Raw genomic sequence first — 24,024 nt, 5'->3', positions numbered from 1 at the left:
CATCCCTAGACATTCAGAGGGAGGCCATGAGGTAAATCTGCCATCCCATTAATTATCAGCGGCTCCTTCAGGGGTGAGCGCTACACTTATTTCTATCATATATTTTCATAGAGGTCACCCCCGGATGGATCATCAAGAACTTCAAAGAGAGAGTTTCAATTGTACTTGTAACCGGTTCCCGACTGGCTCACGCAGATTTACTGCGGCAGAATGGCTCCCCTGGGCGAAAACTTGTATGGGTATGTCCTTCCCTTTAGTGGCCACCAGAAGGCGTGCACCTGCTGCACGGCAGGGGACCCGATGTGCGTGGCCAGTAAGCACGATCGCCGCCAGACACACACAAGGGCGTGCACGAGTGCTAGCATGGGGATTTGTGTGCCATTACTATTAAAAAATAAATAAATAACAAAAATGCCATAAAAATGCCATAAATCTTTCCCATGGTTTGTAGACATTATAACTTTTGTGCAAACCAATCAATATATGCTTATTGCAAATTTATTTTACCAAAAATATGTAGAAGAATATATAAACTGATGAAGACATTTAAAAAAAAAATTTTTGGGGATATTTACTATAGCAAAAATGTTTAAATATAATCTTTTTCTAAATTTCGCTCTTTTTTTGTTTATAACGCAAAAAATAAAAACCACAGCGGTGATAAAATACCACCAAAAGAAAGCTCTATTTGTGGGAGAAAAAGGACACAAATTTCGTTTGGGTACAGCATTGCATGACAGCGCAATTGTCAGTTATCTGGTCAGGGGGTAAAATCTTCTGGGGGTGAAGTGGGTAATTATACTTTAGTATACCATAGTAACATCTGACGAAAAGATCTAAAAACACTAAAGCAGCACACTTTGTGAAAATTAATGTTTGTGTCATTCTCAAAACTTTTGGCGACGGCTGTACATCACTACATGTTCAAGAACTAGCCTGTAATTTTTTCTTATTACTCCAAAATTCAGTTGATCCATTTGTAAATTTGAGAAACAAAAGTTGGTAAGCCTATTCTGAAGGTTAAGCCTCGTACACACGCACCAGCAAGAAAACTGCTGGCAAAGCTTTCTTGCCGAGTAAACTGTGCATGTTTATGAGGCTTTGAGTTTTTTTGTCAAGAAAACTGCCCAGAATCTAGACGAGAAAAATAGAGAACCTGTTCTCTATTTTCTCGTCGTGAGATTCTCGGCAGTGCTTTCCTGCCAAAAAACCCGAGCGTGTGTATACTTACCTCTTCATGGAAACCTGCGCATGCTCGAAATGACTTTGACGCATGCGCGGTAGCTAATAAGGCATAGGTAGGGTGAAGCAAGATGCGGCAACGGCATTGAATGTGACGAGCGCACGATCGTCGTAGTCAATTACATCACTGCGTTCTTGCCATTCAAAAGAACGGTGGTTCTTTTGAATGGTGTCTGTACACTCGGCCAGCAAGAGATTCTTGCCAGGAATCTCGTCAGGAAAAGCAACGTTTTTTTCCTGACAAGAATCTGGGCCGCGTGTACAGGGCTTTAGTTTACGGGAGAAACAACAAGCAAATTACTATGTGGTGCTCTTTTGGATAGGTGCCCGTCTTGCTGCCTGGTAGCCAATCAGATTAAGTCCTCTAATGAAAAATATCAGGGGGTAAAAGCTGAAAACCTGATATCTGAAACTGATGAACCTAATGCCATCACAGATAATAAAGAAAACAATAGGAAAACAAAAACTATATAGCGGTAAAGACATTGATCATTATAAGTACTATCATCTGGCTGCAACTTTTGTAAGAATATGCTCCTAAGAATGTAAGTCAGTCATGGAGGAATCATTGCCAGCTGACTGCTGAATAACCCAGGCGCCATGGATTATTAAACAGGCAATAAGCATTGTTTTCCGCCAACTGTGGATTGTTGTATAGCAACACATCTCTCACAGTATTATGTATTCATGTTAAAGTTTTACTTATAAAGTTTGCAGTTAAGTTTGATTCAACTTTCACCCTTCTAAGCAAAGGTTGTGATTGCAAACAACAGATCAATGTTCTACAACTTTCTATACTGCATCTGGAAGCTGGCAATGTAAAAAAGAATATAGGGTGGAATATACAGGGATTAAATGGTATTGGATTTTTACAAATAGTTTAACTACTTGGTAACCGCCCTATAGCCGAAATACGGCTACAAGGCGGTTACCTAACTCTAGGAGGGCGTCAATATACGTCCTCCCAGAGAGTCACAATTGCGCGCCCGAGCGGGCGCGCACACGCGATCACCGGCGCTCGGCGGGTCCACGGGACCCGCAGCAACACGGATCGCGGTAAGGAGCCAATGGAAGCGGCTCCTTACCACGTGATCGCGCCGTCCAATGACGGCGCGATCACTTGTAAACAAACCGGCGTCATGTAATGACGCCGGTTCCTCCCTCTCCTCTCTGTACCGTTCGGTACAGTGTGAGAGGAGAGGGAGGGGGGGGGGATCGGGCGGCAGCAGCAGCCGCCGCACTGTGGGCTGGATCTGTGACAATTGCAGTCACAGATCCAGCCATCCCTGCGCAATACTCTGCAAAATAAAAATAATGATGAGTGCAATACTCTGCAATACCCCACCCCATACTCTGCAATACCCCACCCCATACTCTGCAATACCCCACCCCATACTCTGCAATACCCACCCTGGGGGGGTGGGTATTGCAGAGTATGGGGTGGGGTATTGCAGAGTATGGGGTGGGGTATTGCAGAGTATTGCACTCATCATTTTTTTTATTTTACTCTGCAATACCCACCCCCCCATACTCTGCAATACCCACCCACCCATACTCTGCAATACCCACCCCCCCATACTCTGCAATACCCACCCATACTCTGCAATACCCCCCCCCCATACTCTGCAATACCCACCCCCCCATACTCTGCAATACCCACCCATACTCTGCAATACCCCCCCCATACTCTGCAATACCCCCCCCATACTCTGCAATACCCCCCCCCATACTCTGCAATACCCCCCCATACTCTGCAATACCCCCCCCATACTCTGCAATACCCCCCCATACTCTGCAATACCCCCCCCCATACTCTGCAATACCCCCCCCATACTCTGCAATACCCCCCCATACTCTGCAATACCCCCCAATACTCCGCAATACCCTCAATACTCCAATACCTTGCAATACGTCGCCTATGGGGATTTTTAAGTAGCAACGTTTGGCGCAATTTCACGAGCGTGTGCAATTTTGAAGGGTGACATGTTGGGTATCTATTTACTCGGCGTAACTTCATCTTTCATATTATGCAAAAACATTGGGCTAACTTTACTGTTTTTTTTTTTTTTTAAGCACAAAACTGTTTTTTTTTTAAAAACACGCGTTCAAAAAATTGCTGCGAAAATACCGTGCAAGATAAAAAGTTGCAACAACCGCCATTGTATTCTCTAGGGTCTTTGAAAAAAAAGCATATATAATGTTTTGGGTTTCTATGTAATTTTTTTAGCAAATAAATGATGATTTTTACATGTAGGAGAGAAATGTCAGAATTGGCCTGGGTGCTCCAGAACGCCTGATGGTGCTCCCTGCATGTTGGGCCTCTCTATGTGGCCACGCTGTGTAAAAGTCGCACACATGTGGTATCGCTATACTCGGGAGGAATAGCAGAATGTGTTTTGGGGTGTAATTTGTAGTATGCATATGCTGTGTGTGAGAAATAACCTGCTAATATGACAGAAACTAGATTTTTTTTTTTTTTTTTACAGAATTTTCAGTCTTTTTTCTTTTATAGCGCAAAAAATAAAAACCGCAGAGGTGATCAAATACCACCAAAAGAAAGCTCTATTTGTGGGAAAAAAAGGACAAAAATTTCAGATGGGTACAATGTTGTATGACTGAGTAATTGTCATTCAAATTGTGAGAGCACCGAAAGCTGAAAATTGGTCTGGTGATTAAGGGGGTTTTCGTGCCCAGTGGTCAAGTGGTTAAAGTTTCTGATTCAGTTAAAAATGTGATATGCAATTGCATGACTATGATGTTAATATGAGCAGATACTTGATTGTAATAAAAAAATTTTGTACCTTTCCAAAATTGAAAATAAGCTACTCTAGCAACATTTGTTGTCAGCATATGACTCGTTGCTGCTCTCTAAAGCAGGGTTTCCCAACTTCAGTCCTCAAGGCGCCCCAACAGGTCATGTTTTCAGGATTTTCCTCAGATAAAACGGCTGTGGTAATTACTAAGGCAGTGAAACTGATCAAATCACCTGTGCAAAAAAATGGAGTGCCTGAAAACGTGACCTGTTGGGGCGCCTTGAGGACTGGAGTTGAGAAACACTGCTCTAAAGGGATGAAGGAAAAGAGTTATAAAAGTTAAGGCAGCCACAGAAGCTTTGCTTTCAAAATACTGTATGCCTTAAAAGGGAATATTATTATTATTGATGCTTATTTTACTTTAGTTGCTATATGCAGTGCATTCTAATAATTGAAGTGGAGATTTGAACATGATGGGAACCAAGGGATGCAGGCTTTTATCTATTTTTAAATGACTCGGACTGGCATTTTAATTTTACTTCATGACTGTGAAGCATTCTCACCTGAGCGTAGCGTCTTTAACCACTTCCCGCCCAGTGAATAGTAAATTGACGTCCAGGTCCAAGTGGTTGTGTAATCCGGACTGGACGTCTATTGACGTCCAGCAGGATAAAATGCCGGCGCGCGCCCGTGGGGGCGTGCAGCACGGCGATCGGTGATGCGGGGTGTCAGTCAGTCCGATAAAGAGCTTCCGGCGGGGGCTCTTTACAATGTGATCAGCCGTGTCCAATCACGGCTGATCACGATGTAAACAGGAAGAGCCCTTGATCGGCTCTTCCTGACAGACGAGAGTAGAGGAGAGCCGATCGGTGGCTCTCCTGAAAGGGGGGGTTCGCGCTGATTGTTTATCAGTGCAGCCCCCCCTCGGATGCCCACACTGGACCACCAGGGAAGCCGCCAGGACCACCAGGGAAGGGGGAAACATGTGGATGGCCAGGTACATCCCCCATGGTAATCCACATAAAAAAAAGCACAATAGATGCCACTAATGGGCACTGACTGGCAACATGGGCACTGTCAAAATTAGTAAATAAATAAGTGATGCCCAGCAATGCCATCAGTGCCACCCCTCAGTGTCCATCAGTGCCACCCATCAGTGTCTATCAGTGCCACCTCTCAGTGCCCATCCATGCCCAGTGCCCACCTGTGCCACCCATAAGTACCCATCAGTACCCATAAGTGCCGCCCATGAGTGCCCATCAGTGCCGCCTATGAGTGCCCATCAGTGCCGCTTTTAAGGGGCCAGCACCGCCTTTCAGTGCCCATCAGTGCCGCCTATCAGTGCCGCCTCATCGGTGCCCATCAGTGCCACCACAATGGTGCCCATCACTGCTGCCATATCAGTGCTCGTAATTGAAGAAGAAAACTTACTTATTTACAAAATAAATTAACAGAAAAAAAGAAAAATCCGCAGAGGTGATCAAATACCACCAAAAGAAAGCTCTATTTGTGGGAACAAAATTATAAAAAAAATTGTTTAGGTATAGTGTAGCATGACCGCACAATTGTCATTTGAAGTGCGACAGCGCTGAAAGCTGAAAATTGGCTTGGGCAGGAAGGTGCGTAAGTGCCTGGTATGGAAGTGGTTAAGTGTTTTTCCGGCTTTTTTGGGGGGGGGGGGGTCTTTTTTTAGGCATTTTTATGTTGCATCATATTTTATCTGTTTTATCTGTTGCATCATTTGTTGCTAGGTATTTCTGCTTTTTTTTAGCTATTCCATTAGCTTTTATTTTTATTTTTTTATTATTATTATTATTATTATTCATTTATTTTTTATTTTTCTCGTTAGGGTAAAGGGTTAAAGTTTAGTTTAGGTTAGGGTTAGTAATTAGGGTTATTTATTTTGTTAGGGTGTTACTAATAACAATAAAAAACATAAATTAACAAATAAATGTAAAATAAATACACAAATAAATACAAATCCTCATAAATAATTATTAAATCAATTCAATAAATGAATACTAAGTAGCAATAATAAATAGATAATGAACCCCTAACCTTAAAGTGGAGTTCCACCCAAAAGTGGAACTTTCGCTTATGTGATTCCTCCCCCCCTCCAGTGCCACACTTGGCACCATTCAGGGGGGAGTGGGTACATGTTTGTGACTGGTACACTGTCCCCACTTCTGTCAGGTACATCACAAGTTCGGCCCCCTCCTCCTCCCTCCTCCTTCCCCTGCTCTCTATCTAAGTCCGTCGGAAATTCCGACCATATGTTCCTGGCATTAGTGAACAAACAGCATCATGAAAACCAAGGAACACACCAAACAGGTCAGGAATAAAGTTCTGGAGATGTTTAAAGCAGGGTTAGGTTATAAAAAAATATCCTAAGCTTTGAACATCTCACGAAGCACTGTTCAATCCATCATCCGAAAATGGAAAGAGTATGGCACAACTGCAAACCTACCAAGAAATGGCCGTCCACCTAAACTGACAGGTCGGGCAAGGAGAGCATTAATCAGAGAAGCAGCCAAGATGTCCATGGTAACTCTGGAGGAGCTGCAGAGATCCACAGCTCAGGTGGGAGAAAGTAATGGTCGTGCACTCCACAAATCTGGCCTTTATGGAAGAGTGGCAAGAAGAAAGCCATTGTTGAAAGAAAGCCATAAGAAGTCCCGCTTGCGAGAAGCCATGTGGGGGACACAGCAAAGATGTGGAAGAAGGTGCTCTGGTCAGATGAGACCAAAATTTAACTTTTTGACTTTTTGAACTTTTTGACCTAAAAGCGAAACGCTATGTGTAGTGGAAAACTAACACTGCACATCACTCTGAACACACCATCCCTACCGTGAAACATGGTGGTGGCAGCATCATGTTGTGCAGATGTTTTTTTTTCAGCAGGGACAGGGAAGCTGATGAGAGTTGATGGGAAGATGGATGGAGACAAATACAAGGCAATCTTAGAAGACAACCTGCTAGAGTCTGAAAAATACTTGAGACTGGGGCAGAGGTTCACCTTCCAGCAGGACAACGACCCTAAACATACAGCCAGAGCTAAAATGGGATGGTTTAGATCAAAGCATATTCATGTGTTAGAATGGCCCAGTCAAAGTCCAGACCTAAATCAAATTGAGAATCTGTGGCAAGACTTGAAAATTGCTGTTTACAGACGCTCTTCATCCAATCTGACAGAGCTTGAGCTATTTTGCAAAGAAGAATGGGCAACAATTTCACTCTCTAGATGTGCAAAGCTGGTAGAGACATCCCAAAAAAAAAGACTTGCAGCTGTAATTGTAGCAGGAAAAAAAAAGGTGGTTCTACAAAGTATTGCCTAAGGCCTCGTACACACGACCAAGTTTCTCAGCAAAAACCAGCAAGAAACTTGCTGGGATTTTTTTTTTGCCAAGGAAACCGGTCGAGTGTACATTTTTCGACGAGCCAAAAAGAGAGCATGTCTTCTTTTTCCTCGACGGGAATGGAGAAACTTGCCTTGTCGAGTTCTTTGACAGCCTAACAAGGAACTCGACGAGGAAAACGATGTGTTTCGCCCATCGAGTTCCTCGGTCGTGTGTACGAGGCTTTAGGGGGGCTGAATACAAATGCACGCCACACTTTTTACATATTTATTTGTACCATTTATCATTCCCCTTCTACTTTACAATTATTTGCCACTTTGTGTTGGTCTAGCACATAAAATCCCAATAAAATACATTTAGGTTTTTGGTTGTAACATGACAAAATGGGGAAAATGTCAAGGGGTATGAATACTTTTTCAAGGCACTGTAACAACATGATCTCAAGAGGCAAGGGCTGTATTAACTTATAATAGGTTTCATGTGACCTGGAGAAGTGGAATGCTTGCAGCATGTAGTATTGTTTATTAAGTGGAGAAATGTGTTTAGAAAGGAATTTAGGATGGCAAATAACACTTTTTTCACCCTCTGAGAAGTGATGAAGTATTGTTATTATTAAACTACAGTAAATTGTTAGGTTGTTATTAAACTACCATTGGAAATCATTTTTTTTTTCATGCCAGGGGCAAAGCAAGACTACAGGAGAGATTGGTTGGAGGTGATTGGGTTGTTTGAATGTTAACCACTTCATTTCCAGGCACTTTCCTGCCCCGGATAATTTTTAGCTTTCAGCACTGTCGCATTTTGAATGACAATTGCGCGATCATGCAATACTCTGCCCATTTAAAAAAATGTTACATTCATTTCACACAAATAGAGCTTTCTTTTGGTGGTATTTAATCACCACTGTTTTTTTTTATTCTTTGCTCAATAAAAAAAAAAAGATGGAAAGTCTTGAAAATAAAAACAAGTTTTTCTTAGTTAAAAAGTTATGCTATGTATATTTACAATATATATTATTTACAATCTATGGTACATATGGTACATTTTTGTACAGTAGACAGTCTATGCTAATTAGTAAAAAAGGCATGGCGAGTTTTTTAAAGTTATAATTTTCTGTCACAATTCTTTGGACAGTTGAGAAATAAAAAAAAAAAATGTTTTTCACAATTTATTTTTGTACATACCTTTACCAGTGCAGTACAGCATTATAATATAACTGGTGTGGCAGTGATCAGGGAAACTGACTGGGGACAGTATGTAAAAAAAATAATAATATTACAATTTATTTTATTAATTGTTTTCTTTTTTAACCACTTGAGGCCCAGAGGACGTTATATGACATCCTGGGCTTTGTGGGGCGATATCTGAATGATGCCTGCAGCTACAGGCATCATTCAGATATCGGCATTTTCAGCCGGTGATTCCCAATACCATAGAAACGATCATATCGGCTGTTCTGTCGCTTGATCGCTCCTACGCCGGCCCCGGATGCTGATCATAGAGATTTCCGGTGGATCAGATGGTCGCCGGAGTCTCTATGATCGTCGGAGACCAGGCGCAATGTAATGACGTCACACCCAGCCTATGCACTCAAAAAAAACGGCGCCACCTCGGCTGGGAAGCGGTGATTGTTTTTTTTAGGCTTCCCAGCCTAGTGGTGAGATGTGGGGTCTTATTGACCCCATATCTCACTGTAAAGAGGTCCTGTCATGCCATATTCATATTACAAGGGATGTTTAGATTCCTTGTATCAAGTGGCAAAATAAAAAATAAAATTAACAATACAATTTTTTTTTTAAAGTGCCCCTGTCCCTGTGTGTTCGCACACAGAAACGAACACATACAGAAGTCCCGCATATGAAAACGGTGTTCAACCCACACATGTCACTGCAAATGTTAGAGCGAGAGCAATAGTTTTAGCCCTAGACCTCCTCTGTAACTCAAAACATGTAACCAGTAAAAAATAAATGAAAGCGTCGCCTGTGGGGATTTTTAAGTGCCGAAGTTTGGCGCCATTCCACGAGTGTGTGCAATTTTGAAGCATGACATGTTAGGTATCTATTTACTCGGCGTAATTCATCTTTCACATTATGCAAATAATTGGGCTACCTTTATTGTTTTTTTTTTTTTAAAACAAGTTTGAAAAATTTCCGAGCAAATCACGCGAGATAAAAAGTTGCAATGACCGCCATTGTATTCTCTAGGGTCTCTGCTAAAAAAACATGTGTAGTGTTTGGGGGTTCTACGTAATTTTCTTGCAAAAAATAGCAAAAAAAATAGATTTTTACATGTAGGAGCGAAGTGTCAGAATTGGCCTGGGCTTGAAGTGGTTAAGATTTTTTTTAACACACTGTGACCAGAGCAATACAGTGTTACCATAGTGAAATGATCAAGATTTATTTTTTTACAAATGATCATTACTTATACCAAGGAATTTCACTGGTATAAGCAACCATTTTTACTGAATTAAACTGAATTATTCAGGGAGTATTGTTGTGAATTGTGATTAGCCACAGCGAATCACATGATACAGATGGTCTGTGATTGGCCCTTTCTGTACCATGTGATCACTGTGACCAATCACAGCTAGCAATACAATTGTACACAATGGATGGAATGGAAGGAAGCCATCCATTGTTTACAACTGTCATGTAATCTCCATTGTTTACAACTGTCATGTAATCTCCTGTGATTTGTCATAGCAATCACATGGTACCAGCAGCAGGCCGGTACAGTGATATGCCGGTATGATATGATACAGATGGTCTGTGATTGGCCCTTTCTGTACCATGTGATCACTGTGACCAATCACAGCTAGCAATACAATTGTACACAATGGATGGCATGGAAGGAAGCCATCCATTGTTTACAACTGTCATGTAATCTCCTGTGATTTGTCATAGCAATCACATGGTACCAGCAGCAGGCCGGTACAGTGATATGCCGGTATGATATGATATGATATGCCGGACACCGCCGGTGACAGCTTGCACCCACAGATTGGCTCCACAGACGTGCACAAGGCGAGTTACAGAAGGATGTCATATGACGTCCACCCAGAGCGACAAAGTCCTGCCTGGCCTTCATTGTGCTATAGTCCCGACGGGAAGTGGTAACGTAGATCTCTGCTTTGATCATGCATTGCCTAGCTGCTATGCAAGTAGGAAGCATATTATGACTGACAGCTGGCTGCTCGGACACCCAGTGCTGTCACATGGGGTATTCAGAGAATCCTTAACCCTTTGTAATTTTAAGGTAATAACTTGGAACTTACACCTTTTGATTCCCATGGCAAAACAGATTGGCTGGGATGCAAAAGTAAGGTACGTATGTGCAACAGGGAAAGGTAGTAGTTAAGTGGATTTTTTGTTTTTTCCTGCATGGGTAAGGCACAGAAACACAACATTTATAGTGAAATCTCCCCCTTTTCAGGTATTTGGAATTTAATAGAAAATTGGGGATAAATCTACAATCTCTGGTAGAAGAGAATGTGTAAACCAGGGGTGCCCAACCAGTGGCCCGGGGGCCACATGTGGCCCGCGGAGCCCTCTGATGTGGCCCGCGACCTCCTGCTCTGGGATGGAATAGAATAAAATACTGTTATTAAAGGTCAGTTTATTACTAAAATCACAGTGTATACATGGGAATATCTGTTCTGCAGTGGTTACTGGGCTGCTTTCAAACTGACTTACAGTTGCGGACTGCGGAGAAGTGCACCTGCGAGTTACCTCAACTGAGACATAGACTTCTGTTATTACCTGCGAGTTTGGTGAGCTTTCTGAAAGTGCACCAAACCTGCAGAATACAATAGAAGTCTATTACAAAGTGCAGGAAAGCCAAAGGTACACTGTGTTGCACCCGCGGTGCGAGTAAACCACACTGCATCAGAAAAAAAGAGTATAGTGGGTTGTGTCGGTATCCACTCTGCATATGCAGAGCGGACACGGACCTGCCATCCGCCCGCTCTGCTCTTTGTGAACCGCGACCGGTTACCAAGTTGCTTAAGTGGCCCGTGTGCTTCAAAAGGTTGGGCACCCCTGGTGTAAACCAACTTAGCACTTGGAGAGAGCAGGGGAAGAGAAGGTCTACCTCTAGGAAGGTCCATAAAGGAGACTGGCTTTCAACATTGGCAGATGGAATAGAAGTTTGTTGAGGAAAGTGTGAAATGGAGAGAGCCCTACTAGTCTTTTTCTTAGTCTCTTACCAAGCCAAATGAAACAAGATATCTGATGCTGAAGACTGATTTAGTCAATCCACTGTATAGGAATTGGGAGAACTCACTCAATCTAAAGAATTCAAGAAAGAAATGGCATCTTAATTACTTGTATTGTATCCATCCAAGACATCCAACAGAGGAACAATTTTACGTCTTCATATCTTCCGAAAGTTATTTACAGAGAGGGATAGTGTCGTGTTTATACAATGAGGTACGCTTAATACCAAAGATAAGAGGTAGAGCTGTTTATGGAATGAAAATTTAACGTATTATCTATGCTTTCTTGTGAAACATTGGGGGATATTCAGATTTGTCTATGTTCAGAGGGAGTCCTGTGGTAGAACTAAAGATTTTCAGTAATTGTTTGTTTCAGAATAGGTCAGCAATAAATAGATTTGCTTTAAATTTATTGTTAGCAAACTTGAATTTAAATTTTAAAATTTTATCTTGCAACTGTTGCTAAAAAAAAAAATGAAACCTACAAGTGCCTCTGGATTAGTTTCCCTTTGTGGTATTATCAGGAATTCAGGGAAGACATGCGCCAAGACCAAGCTACAAGGGCAAGACAGCTGGAAGGTAATGTTTGCGACATGTTTCCAATGCAGTTTAGCAACATCAGTATACTACCCCCTTCATGCAAAACATGAGTGCCACACCTCTTATTTCTGTTTTAACTCCTGTAATGTCAGAAGTTTTGCAAATATTAATTTCTCTGGATTCAACTGAAAATTTGAGTGGTGGCAAGAATAGGCGACCATGCCTTATTCCACATTTACTAGCAAAGTAGGAAGGTTGAGAACTGGGCAATTTTAAAGCTCAGTCCTCGCAATCAGTCGTCCCCGTCCTCCCCATCCCACTTCCTTGAGTCACGAGTGATCTCTGCATTAACGATGCTCCCATTTATACAGCCAAAAATGCCTATTAGAATCAACTTAACCTGAATTATTTTGATTTACATCACCAATTTAATAAAAGTGCATGTATTGAACTCTTCAGAAGACAGATTCCCTCTTGCCACCTACACAATGTAAATATGAAATATTGATAAGTAATATTTACTATTTTCACTACTGAGAAGAAAAAAATAGACCTAACAACACTATGGGGTTGATTTACTAAAGGAAAATCCACTCTTCACTACAAGTGAAGGAAGATCTGAAATGAGGGGAAGCTCTGCTGGTTTTATCATCTAATCACGTACAAGCAAAAATTCAGTTTTTTTTATTTCCTTGCATGTCCCCCTCAGATCTACAGCGACCGCTACTTCCAAGTGCACTTGTAGTGCAAAGTGGGTTTGCCTTTAGTAAATAAACCCTTGTGTGTGTGTGTGTGTATATATATATATATATATATATATATATATATATATATAATATATATAATTATATGTACATTGTACATATTACATATGCACACTGTTTTATATTCACTTACACATTTAGTATTAATTTTTATCTTATCTTTTGTTTTTTAAGAATTCATGATACCTTTGAAGTTCCCTTTGTGGAAAAGTACAATCCTGAGCGTCGCAGAATGAAATATAGTTTCTTCCAAGATCTTTTTCCTTTTTCTGCCATAAATAAGTAACTGTGGATTTCAGGATATGTGCTTGTACTCAAAAACGTCTAAAAAAATAAATAAAAACATGTATGATTATACTTATTGTTGAAAAAAGTATTTTTGTGTGTGCTTTTAAGGATGGCTGGCAAGGAAAAGGTAAGGGTTGTCAAATAAGGACTGACACTAAAGCCACGTACACACGATTGGACCTTTGTCCGACCAAAATCACATCGGAATTCCGACTGAATTCTATCGGAGTAAAAGAGAACATGTTCTTTATCTAAACTCCAATGGAATTCATTGGAATTTCCAATGGAATTACTCCGATGGGGCTTACACATGGTCGGAATTTCTGATGGAAAAAGTCAGTCAGACTTTTTCCATCGGAAATTCCGATTGTTTGTACGGGGCTTGAGAGTTAGTTGTTATTAGATACAATTTTGAAAATTCTACATATTCATATAACAATTGCCATGTTTGACTTTTCTGATATTATTGTTCTATCTTTATTTTCATCCTCTTTTACATCTCAGTGCTTGTGATCTTCTTTAGCCTCTTTCAGTAACTTCCTGTCAATATGCATTTGTTCCAGTATCAGTTGCATATCATTGCTCTGAAACAGCTTCCTGATAGTGACTCCTGCACAATTAGCACAATGATATGTATTCTCTACCAGGGATGTATGCAGGGCCGGCGCTAGCGCAAGGCAACATGGGCACTTGCCCTATGGCGCCAGCGCCAGGCCTGGGGGGGCGCTAAAAAAAAGCTCCCTGCTCGGGAAAAATTAAAACCCATCCTACGGCCGCCTCCCGCACTATAGCCCCGGCGGCACGGCACTTCACTAGGGCTCCTGCGCCATTATGTTTTTTTCTGCCTGGTGGTCTGTCTCCCGGCCTCTCTACTTGGCGCTGCCGTGCTGTAAACACAGCATAATTTCCCATACGGCCAATCATCACAGAGGCACAGCACCTCCCACTCCGCCGCCCGCCAATCGCGCACAAACGAGCCTAGAAAAAAGAATTCCCCGCCCACCCGGCGGGGAAACGTTTTTTTTTTCTAGGCTCGTTTGTGCCCGATTGGCGGGCGGTGGAGTGGGAGGCGCTGTGCCTCTGTGGTGATTGGCCGTATGGGAAATTATGCTGTGTTTACAGCACGGCAGTGACAAATTTGGTGGTCTGTAGGCTGCATGTGGTCAGTGGGCTGTTGTGCACCATCTAGAAAGCAGAGTGGCAGCGGGATGCCAGGTGCTGGAGTGTGCCATATCTTCCAGCAACCAGCACTGAAAGAGAGACTGTATTTTGGACAGAGTTATCTCCACCCACAGTACAAGTAAAGTTCCAGCCTGGGGAGCGAGAGAGAGCGGTGCGTGAGTGTGTAATTGGCGTATTTTAGCGGCACTTTACTGACGTTTTTGCGGCGCTATGCGTGCTGGGGGGGGGGGGGGGCGACAAAAATCCTTGCACCGGCCCTGGATGTATGTTTCATGGTGACAGCACAGAAGCATAACTGAGAGACACGTGTCACCCTATAACAGCAACAAGAACCTCCATAGCAGGAATTATTTATTTAGAATATGCAGATTTAGAGTTTCAGAAAACAACTTATACAATTAAAGCTTTTAAACTTATAGTGACTAGATTTAAATAAAAAATTACAGATTTTCTGAACATGAAAAAGACACAGCCTTGACTATCTCATAGGAGGATACACTATATTACCAAAAGTATTGGGACACCTGACTTAACATGCACATGAATTTTAATGGCATCCCACTCTTGGTCCTTAGGGTTCAATATTGAGTTGGCCCACCCTTTGCAGCTATAACAGCTTCAACTCTTCTGGGAAGGCTGTCCACAAGGTTTAGGAATGTGTCTATGGGAATATTTGACCATTCTTCCAGAAGCGCATTTGTGAGGTCAGGCACTAATGTTAGATGAATAGCAATAAAGTGCAGCGCAAAACATATAAAATTAAGTAATAACACAATTGATAATCAGATATAAATTATATATAAAAATATATATATATATATATAACTCTAATATTAACACAAAAAGAAATCCATAAAAGTGCATCAGTGAAAAAAGTCCAGAAGTGCTCCAAATAATGAAGTGACTGATTGTGATTGAATCTCAAAAAGCTGTGATCGACAGGAAGGTTCCTTCACCAATAGCTAAAAGATGGCCCCTCACCTCAGCCATTCGACCATGGCTAGGTCACAAAACTTTTGAAAAACCTCCAAGGTAAATGTAAGGACACGTCCAAGCTTTAAAGGTTACCAGCAGGCAGCAGACAGCTCAATACTCCCAACGACCACAGAGAAATATATGAAACAAAAAGGGAACAGACTAGTGCTCTCTGTCTCAAACTGGATTTAATAAGTAAAAAAAGGCCAAAGTAAACTCACATTTTGCAACACTCAGAGCCGAGTGTGAAGCGTATCAGCATAAACGGAGCTCCAAGGCTTCCGAGTCTTTACACAGCTCACACATCAGCGTTGGGTCGGCGAGCGCGGGTGACGTCACGAAGCTCCTCCCCCTCGTACGCGTTACGTTCCTATGGGCGGAACTTCCTCAGCGTGGGGTCAGAGAGGCTAACGTGAACGTCCCGCAACGTCATAAATAGTGTGTGGTTGCCATCGCAACACACCACACTAATTCCCTGCTCACCTGCGCCATCTAGTGCCCAATAGACAAAAGGCAACTAAAAAGCTATAACTTTTTTAATGCACAGGATAAACGGTCCACCTAATTAAAGAAGGACCAGCAAGTACTTTAAAGATAAATAAATCATTATAAACGTGACGTCAGCCACGATCGCCTCGCCATTAATAAACAGAAAATACCACTAAAATTAGCGGATAAGTCCAGTATAATTAACAGTATATTAAGAAAACATTAAAAATATAAAAATATATTAACAGTATATTCTAGGCAAGATAACATGCCTTAACATTTCAATACCTTTAAATACAGAAATGAGTATGCAAAATTAATTACATTACAATATTATGTACAAAAACCTAGTCATATGAAATGTAAAAGGTAAAAATACATGTTAATACATACTTAAAATTATTAAAATAAATAAAATTAATAAAAATACTAATACTAAAATTCCCCAAATACTGAAAAATTGAAAAATACAAATTATCGATTAGAGATAAAACAATTGAGATCGAACTCAACATTGAGGCCTAATGGAGCCGAAACCTTGGTTTCATAGATCCAAAAAGATTCACGACGGCTCAACTGTCGTATGTAATGCCCTCCTCTCCAATGTTTGGTGACCTTTTCTATGCCCCAAAATTTCAGGCCTTTAGGATCTCTACCATGGCATTCCCTAAAATGCTTAGAAACACTATGAGTCCTAATGCCACGTCGGATGTTGCTAATATGTTCTCCAACCCTCACATGTAATTCACGTGAGGTACGCCCGACATATTGCAATCCACACTGGCATTCAAGCATGTACACCACGCCAGTGGTCGAGCAGGTAATTAGTTGTTTGATTGGATATTCCATTCCGGTAATATTAGAAACAAAGGACTTCCGTTTCTTGATATTATGTTTGGCATGTTTACAGGTTGCGCATCTGCCACAGGCATAAAAACCTGATAGGAAATTGAAAAGTTTGGGTCTCGGGATGACAGGTGGATCTATCACCCCTGGAGCCAACCGATCCCTAAGCGAAGGGGCCTTCCTATACACAAATTGTGGACGTTCTGGAAGAACCGGACCTAGCACCACATCTCCCTTTAAGACCGGCCAATGTTTGGCCACAATCTTTTCAAACTTCTTATGTTGGATGTTATAATCCAACAGCATTTTGTAATTGGATCTATCCACTTCAGCCATAGGTGGTTTATCCATAATAATCAGATTCCTGTCCAGGTTTTTAACCTTTTCTATCTCCTGCTTCACAGAAGACATAGGATAACCTTTAGACACAAATCTAGTGGCCAATTCCTCAGACTGTACCGCATAATCGGAATCCAAGGCACAATTCCTACGGAGTCTGACGAACTGGCCACGAGGAATATTGCATAGCCACAATCTATGATGGCAGCTAGTTAAAGGGATATACCCATTTCGATCTACAGCCTTAAAGTGATTCCTGGTAGCCAACATGGATCCAGATTTAAAAATCTCAAGATCCAAAAACGTCACCTGGTCAGGGGAAACAGTCCAAGTTAGGACAATGCCCTTATCATTGGAATTTAATTTAGCCATAAAAGTCTCCAACGAGGGCATATCGCCCTCCCAGACCATCACCAGATCGTCTATATATCTGCGGTAGCAGAGAAGCTGAGGGGGTGTGTCGTGGAAGACTACATCCTGCTCCCAGTGGGCCATGAAAAGATTAGCCACACTGGGAGCAAAACGAGCTCCCATCGCAACTCCTCGCTGCTGTAGGAAAAATTCCTTATTGAACCAAAAATAGTTCTTCAATAGACAGAATCTCAAACTGTCCAGAAGAAAACCAGTATGTTCAGGACTCAAATCAGTGGACTCTAATGCCCATGCCACTGATGCCAAGGCTGCATCATGCCCAATTATGGTATACAAAGAGCCTACATCGGCAGTTACCAATATAGTACTATCTGTACAGGGAATAGAGTTCAGGATTTGAATAATTTGCTTAGTATCCCGAAGGTAAGCAGGTAATCTATGAACCAAAGGCTGCAAAAAGACGTCTAAGTATTGTCCCAAACGGGACGTAACGGAATCAATTCCATTTACAATTGGACGGCCAGGAGGTCGTTCTGCGTCTTTATGTAATTTAGGAAGAAAATAAATTATCGGGGTCCGACAATGGAAAGGGTCTAAATAGGCCGCTTCCTTTTTATTCAATATGCCCGAGTCCTTACCTCCTTTTATCAAAAGGTGAAGCTCATTTTTGTATTTCACCATTGGATCACTTCGTAACAAGAGATAAGTATCCTGGTCACCCAGCAACCTACCCATCTCCTCATAATAGTAGGCCTTGCTGAGGACCACCAGACCACCCCCCTTGTCCGCGGGGCGGATTACAATGTTATTACGTTGTTCCAGCGAAACAATACCTCGCTGAATACACTGAGAGTCTCTCACTTTTTTGATCCTAAGATTATCAAGATCTTTGCACACCAAATTCCGAAAAACTTCCAGATGTTTGGTGTCAGCATTATGGGGATTAAAAACAGACTTATTTCTCAGACTCGAATGCTTAGAAGCCATAGAGAGAGTCCTTTCTATAGGATTAGAGAGAAAGTATTTTTTCAAATTTAAATTCCTCACATATTTCTGGACATTCACATATGTCTCGAATTTATTTAAATTACGTATTGGTGCGAATTTTAGACCTTTGTCCAAAACCCTCATCTCATCTCCAGTAAGGGTCACTCCACTAAGATTAAAAATCCCAGTACCAATCAAGATCTTGGCCTTTTGGATTCGTCTCCCCCCTCTAACTCCTCTTGGTTTTTTCGTTTTGGTCGAGATTGTCCCGTTGCAGGGGGTACATAAACCAGAGGAGGAGGGTAAGGGAGGGGCGGTGGTGCCATCCACTCGCCAGTCCATGCCGGTGGGCCGGGCGGAGGTCCCCTCCAAGGGGTCCTCCCCTGCCCTAAAAAATGCTGTTGAGTAGTGGGGGGTGGGGGTCCCTCCCAATAATTTTGTAGGGGTGCATAGTAATTGTATGTAGGTAATGAAGATGGTTTAGGGTAAGTCACAGATGGAAAGCCCCCTCTCCCCCTAGACTGACCCCTCCCTCTGTTGGACACAGTCTTCCAGGGGGGGGTTTCACGAGAAGCGGAGGTATGAACAGACTTCCCTACTTGGTGACTTCCTCTACCTTTACCTCTACCATTCCTATTTTTTCCCCTTCCCCTAGAATTACCAGACCCTCTCCCTGTGGGTGTAACTGATCCAACAGGGGTCCTATTATGAGTGGTATTAGTAACCCAAAAACTCTGTGGTTCTTGTACTCCAGGAGTAGATACCGGTTCTAAGGTATCCATAGGCAAAGATTGAACTTGGTCAGAAGTCCGAGAGTTCAATAGCTGCCATTTATAAACATTAGGTGCTCCAAAATCATCTACGTCCCGTAGGAATTTCTTACGCTTTTTCTCCTGAATTTCCTTGTCCCATTTAACAAGTTTAATTTTCAATTCTCCGGAAAGACGTAGGAATTCTGGATCATCCTTATGTTGCTCAACCTGGTCAGAGATAACCTTAATCTGGCTTTCAAGCCATTTCTTTTTCCGCTGCTTGCGGGTCAATAGAAATTTAATTAACTCAAAACCTTTAGCTGTAAAAAAATTGAACCATTCTAGATTAGACTCATCATCCACCAGACCATCATTTGGCGGCAAATCCCACCTTAGTCTTCTGGGGATAATTTTTGTTACTAAGTATTGTTCAAAAGTCACAATGTCCCACCAGGTTTTTATCTTTTTTTCAAAAAGATGACCTAACTTCTTAAAAGAAAGAATCAGGTCTCCTGAATCTGAGGTGGTACTAGTTTTGGAAAATACATCGGTGAGAACAATCTCCCGGTTCTCCAAATAGGTAAAAACATCCATTCCTGCAGCGTGAATATAAATGAATTAAAAGTGATACCAAAAATAAAGAAGAAATTCCGCGCTGGAAAATACACAAAAAACTATAAAAAATGCAAGCCAGCACTGGAGGATAAATTCAAATAGAAATCCCAATAATGATCAATAGCAATAAAGTGCAGCGCAAAACATATAAAATTAAGTAATAACACAATTGATAATCAGATATAAATTATATATAAAAATATATATATATATAACTCTAATATTAACACAAAAAGAAATCCATAAAAGTGCATCAGTGAAAAAAGTCCAGAAGTGCTCCAAATAATGAAGTGACTGATTGTGATTGAATCTCAAAAAGCTGTGATCGACAGGAAGGTTCCTTCACCAATAGCTAAAAGATGGCCCCTCACCTCAGCCATTCGACCATGGCTAGGTCACAAAACTTTTGAAAAACCTCCAAGGTAAATGTAAGGACACGTCCAAGCTTTAAAGGTTACCAGCAGGCAGCAGACAGCTCAATACTCCCAACGACCACAGAGAAATATATGAAACAAAAAGGGAACAGACTAGTGCTCTCTGTCTCAAACTGGATTTAATAAGTAAAAAAAGGCCAAAGTAAACTCACATTTTGCAACACTCAGAGCCGAGTGTGAAGCGTATCAGCATAAACGGAGCTCCAAGGCTTCCGAGTCTTTACACAGCTCACACATCAGCGTTGGGTCGGCGAGCGCGATATATATATACGTATATATATACGTATATATATATTTTTATATATAATTTATATCTGATTATCAATTGTGTTATTACTTAATTTTATATGTTTTGCGCTGCACTTTATTGCTATTGATCATTATTGGGATTTCTATTTGAATTTATCCTCCAGTGCTGGCTTGCATTTTTTATAGTTTTTTGTGTATTTTCCAGCGCGGAATTTCTTCTTTATTTTTGGTATCACTTTTAATTCATTTATATTCACGCTGCAGGAATGGATGTTTTTACCTATTTGGAGAACCGGGAGATTGTTCTCACCGATGTATTTTCCAAAACTAGTACCACCTCAGATTCAGGAGACCTGATTCTTTCTTTTAAGAAGTTAGGTCATCTTTTTGAAAAAAAGATAAAAACCTGGTGGGACATTGTGACTTTTGAACAATACTTAGTAACAAAAATTATCCCCAGAAGACTAAGGTGGGATTTGCCGCCAAATGATGGTCTGGTGGATGATGAGTCTAATCTAGAATGGTTCAATTTTTTTACAGCTAAAGGTTTTGAGTTAATTAAATTTCTATTGACCCGCAAGCAGCGGAAAAAGAAATGGCTTGAAAGCCAGATTAAGGTTATCTCTGACCAGGTTGAGCAACATAAGGATGATCCAGAATTCCTACGTCTTTCCGGAGAATTGAAAATTAAACTTGTTAAATGGGACAAGGAAATTCAGGAGAAAAAGCGTAAGAAATTCCTACGGGACGTAGATGATTTTGGAGCACCTAATGTTTATAAATGGCAGCTATTGAACTCTCGGACTTCTGACCAAGTTCAATCTTTGCCTATGGATACCTTAGAACCGGTATCTACTCCTGGAGTACAAGAACCACAGAGTTTTTGGGTTACTAATACCACTCATAATAGGACCCCTGTTGGATCAGTTACACCCAGTCCAGGGAGAGGGTCTGGTAATTCTAGGGGAAGGGGAAAAAATAGGAATGGTAGAGGTAAAGGTAGAGGAAGTCACCAAGTAGGGAAGTCTGTTCATACCTCCGCTTCTCGTGAAACCCCCCCCTGGAAGACTGTGTCCAACAGAGGGAGGGGTCAGTCTAGGGGGAGAGGGGGCTTTCCATCTGTGACTTACCCTAAACCATCTTCATTACCTACATACAATTACTATGCACCCCTACAAAATTATTGGGAGGGACCCCCACCCCCCACTACTCAACAGCATTTTTTAGGGCAGGGGAGGACCCCTTGGAGGGGACCTCCGCCCGGCCCACCGGCATGGACTGGCGAGTGGATGGCACCACCGCCCCTCCCTTACCCTCCTCCTCTGGTTTATGTACCCCCTGCAACGGGACAATCTCGACCAAAACGAAAAAACCAAGAGGAGTTAGAGGGGGGAGACGAATCCAAAAGGCCAAGATCTTGATTGGTACTGGGATTTTTAATCTTAGTGGAGTGACCCTTACTGGAGATGAGATGAGGGTTTTGGACAAAGGTCTAAAATTCGCACCAATACGTAATTTAAATAAATTCGAGACATATGTGAATGTCCAGAAATATGTGAGGAATTTAAATTTGAAAAAATACTTTCTCTCTAATCCTATAGAAAGGACTCTCTCTATGGCTTCTAAGCATTCGAGTCTGAGAAATAAGTCTGTTTTTAATCCCCATAATGCTGACACCAAACATCTGGAAGTTTTTCGGAATTTGGTGTGCAAAGATCTTGATAATCTTAGGATCAAAAAAGTGAGAGACTCTCAGTGTATTCAGCGAGGTATTGTTTCGCTGGAACAACGTAATAACATTGTAATCCGCCCCGCGGACAAGGGGGGTGGTCTGGTGGTCCTCAGCAAGGCCTACTATTATGAGGAGATGGGTAGGTTGCTGGGTGACCAGGATACTTATCTCTTGTTACGAAGTGATCCAATGGTGAAATACAAAAATGAGCTTCACCTTTTGATAAAAGGAGGTAAGGACTCGGGCATATTGAATAAAAAGGAAGCGGCCTATTTAGACCCTTTCCATTGTCGGACCCCGATAATTTATTTTCTTCCTAAATTACATAAAGACGCAGAACGACCTCCTGGCCGTCCAATTGTAAATGGAATTGATTCCGTTACGTCCCGTTTGGGACAATACTTAGACGTCTTTTTGCAGCCTTTGGTTCATAGATTACCTGCTTACCTTCGGGATACTAAGCAAATTATTCAAATCCTGAACTCTATTCCCTGTACAGATAGTACTATATTGGTAACTGCCGATGTAGGCTCTTTGTATACCATAATTGGGCATGATGCAGCCTTGGCATCAGTGGCATGGGCATTAGAGTCCACTGATTTGAGTCCTGAACATACTGGTTTTCTTCTGGACAGTTTGAGATTCTGTCTATTGAAGAACTATTTTTGGTTCAATAAGGAATTTTTCCTACAGCAGCGAGGAGTTGCGATGGGAGCTCGTTTTGCTCCCAGTGTGGCTAATCTTTTCATGGCCCACTGGGAGCAGGATGTAGTCTTCCACGACACACCCCCTCAGCTTCTCTGCTACCGCAGATATATAGACGATCTGGTGATGGTCTGGGAGGGCGATATGCCCTCGTTGGAGACTTTTATGGCTAAATTAAATTCCAATGATAAGGGCATTGTCCTAACTTGGACTGTTTCCCCTGACCAGGTGACGTTTTTGGATCTTGAGATTTTTAAATCTGGATCCATGTTGGCTACCAGGAATCACTTTAAGGCTGTAGATCGAAATGGGTATATCCCTTTAACTAGCTGCCATCATAGATTGTGGCTATGCAATATTCCTCGTGGCCAGTTCGTCAGACTCCGTAGGAATTGTGCCTTGGATTCCGATTATGCGGTACAGTCTGAGGAATTGGCCACTAGATTTGTGTCTAAAGGTTATCCTATGTCTTCTGTGAAGCAGGAGATAGAAAAGGTTAAAAACCTGGACAGGAATCTGATTATTATGGATAAACCACCTATGGCTGAAGTGGATAGATCCAATTACAAAATGCTGTTGGATTATAACATCCAACATAAGAAGTTTGAAAAGATTGTGGCCAAACATTGGCCGGTCTTAAAGGGAGATGTGGTGCTAGGTCCGGTTCTTCCAGAACGTCCACAATTTGTGTATAGGAAGGCCCCTTCGCTTAGGGATCGGTTGGCTCCAGGGGTGATAGATCCACCTGTCATCCCGAGACCCAAACTTTTCAATTTCCTATCAGGTTTTTATGCCTGTGGCAGATGCGCAACCTGTAAACATGCCAAACATAATATCAAGAAACGGAAGTCCTTTGTTTCTAATATTACCGGAATGGAATATCCAATCAAACAACTAATTACCTGCTCGACCACTGGCGTGGTGTACATGCTTGAATGCCAGTGTGGATTGCAATATGTCGGGCGTACCTCACGTGAATTACATGTGAGGGTTGGAGAACATATTAGCAACATCCGACGTGGCATTAGGACTCATAGTGTTTCTAAGCATTTTAGGGAATGCCATGGTAGAGATCCTAAAGGCCTGAAATTTTGGGGCATAGAAAAGGTCACCAAACATTGGAGAGGAGGGCATTACATACGACAGTTGAGCCGTCGTGAATCTTTTTGGATCTATGAAACCAAGGTTTCG

At 41.8% G+C, this 24,024-nt stretch overlaps 1 protein-coding gene across 3 annotated transcripts in view; it reads right to left on the bottom strand.

Annotated features, from left to right (window-relative positions):
• Positions 1-24,024, bottom strand: part of GRB14 (growth factor receptor bound protein 14) — a 97,662-nt gene that overhangs the window by 36,057 nt on the left and 37,581 nt on the right. For all 3 annotated transcript variants that reach the window (XM_040357851.1, XM_040357850.1, XM_040357849.1), the window contains exon 5: positions 13,055-13,192. In XM_040357851.1, the coding sequence (XP_040213785.1) occupies positions 13,055-13,192 (138 nt within the window). The remainder of the gene's footprint in view (positions 1-13,054; positions 13,193-24,024) is intronic.

The sequence above is a fragment of the Rana temporaria genome, chromosome 6 (assembly GCF_905171775.1).
Source record: "Rana temporaria chromosome 6, aRanTem1.1, whole genome shotgun sequence".
NCBI lineage: Eukaryota > Metazoa > Chordata > Amphibia > Anura > Ranidae > Rana > Rana temporaria.
This window is presented reverse-complemented; position numbering and strand designations above follow the sequence as displayed.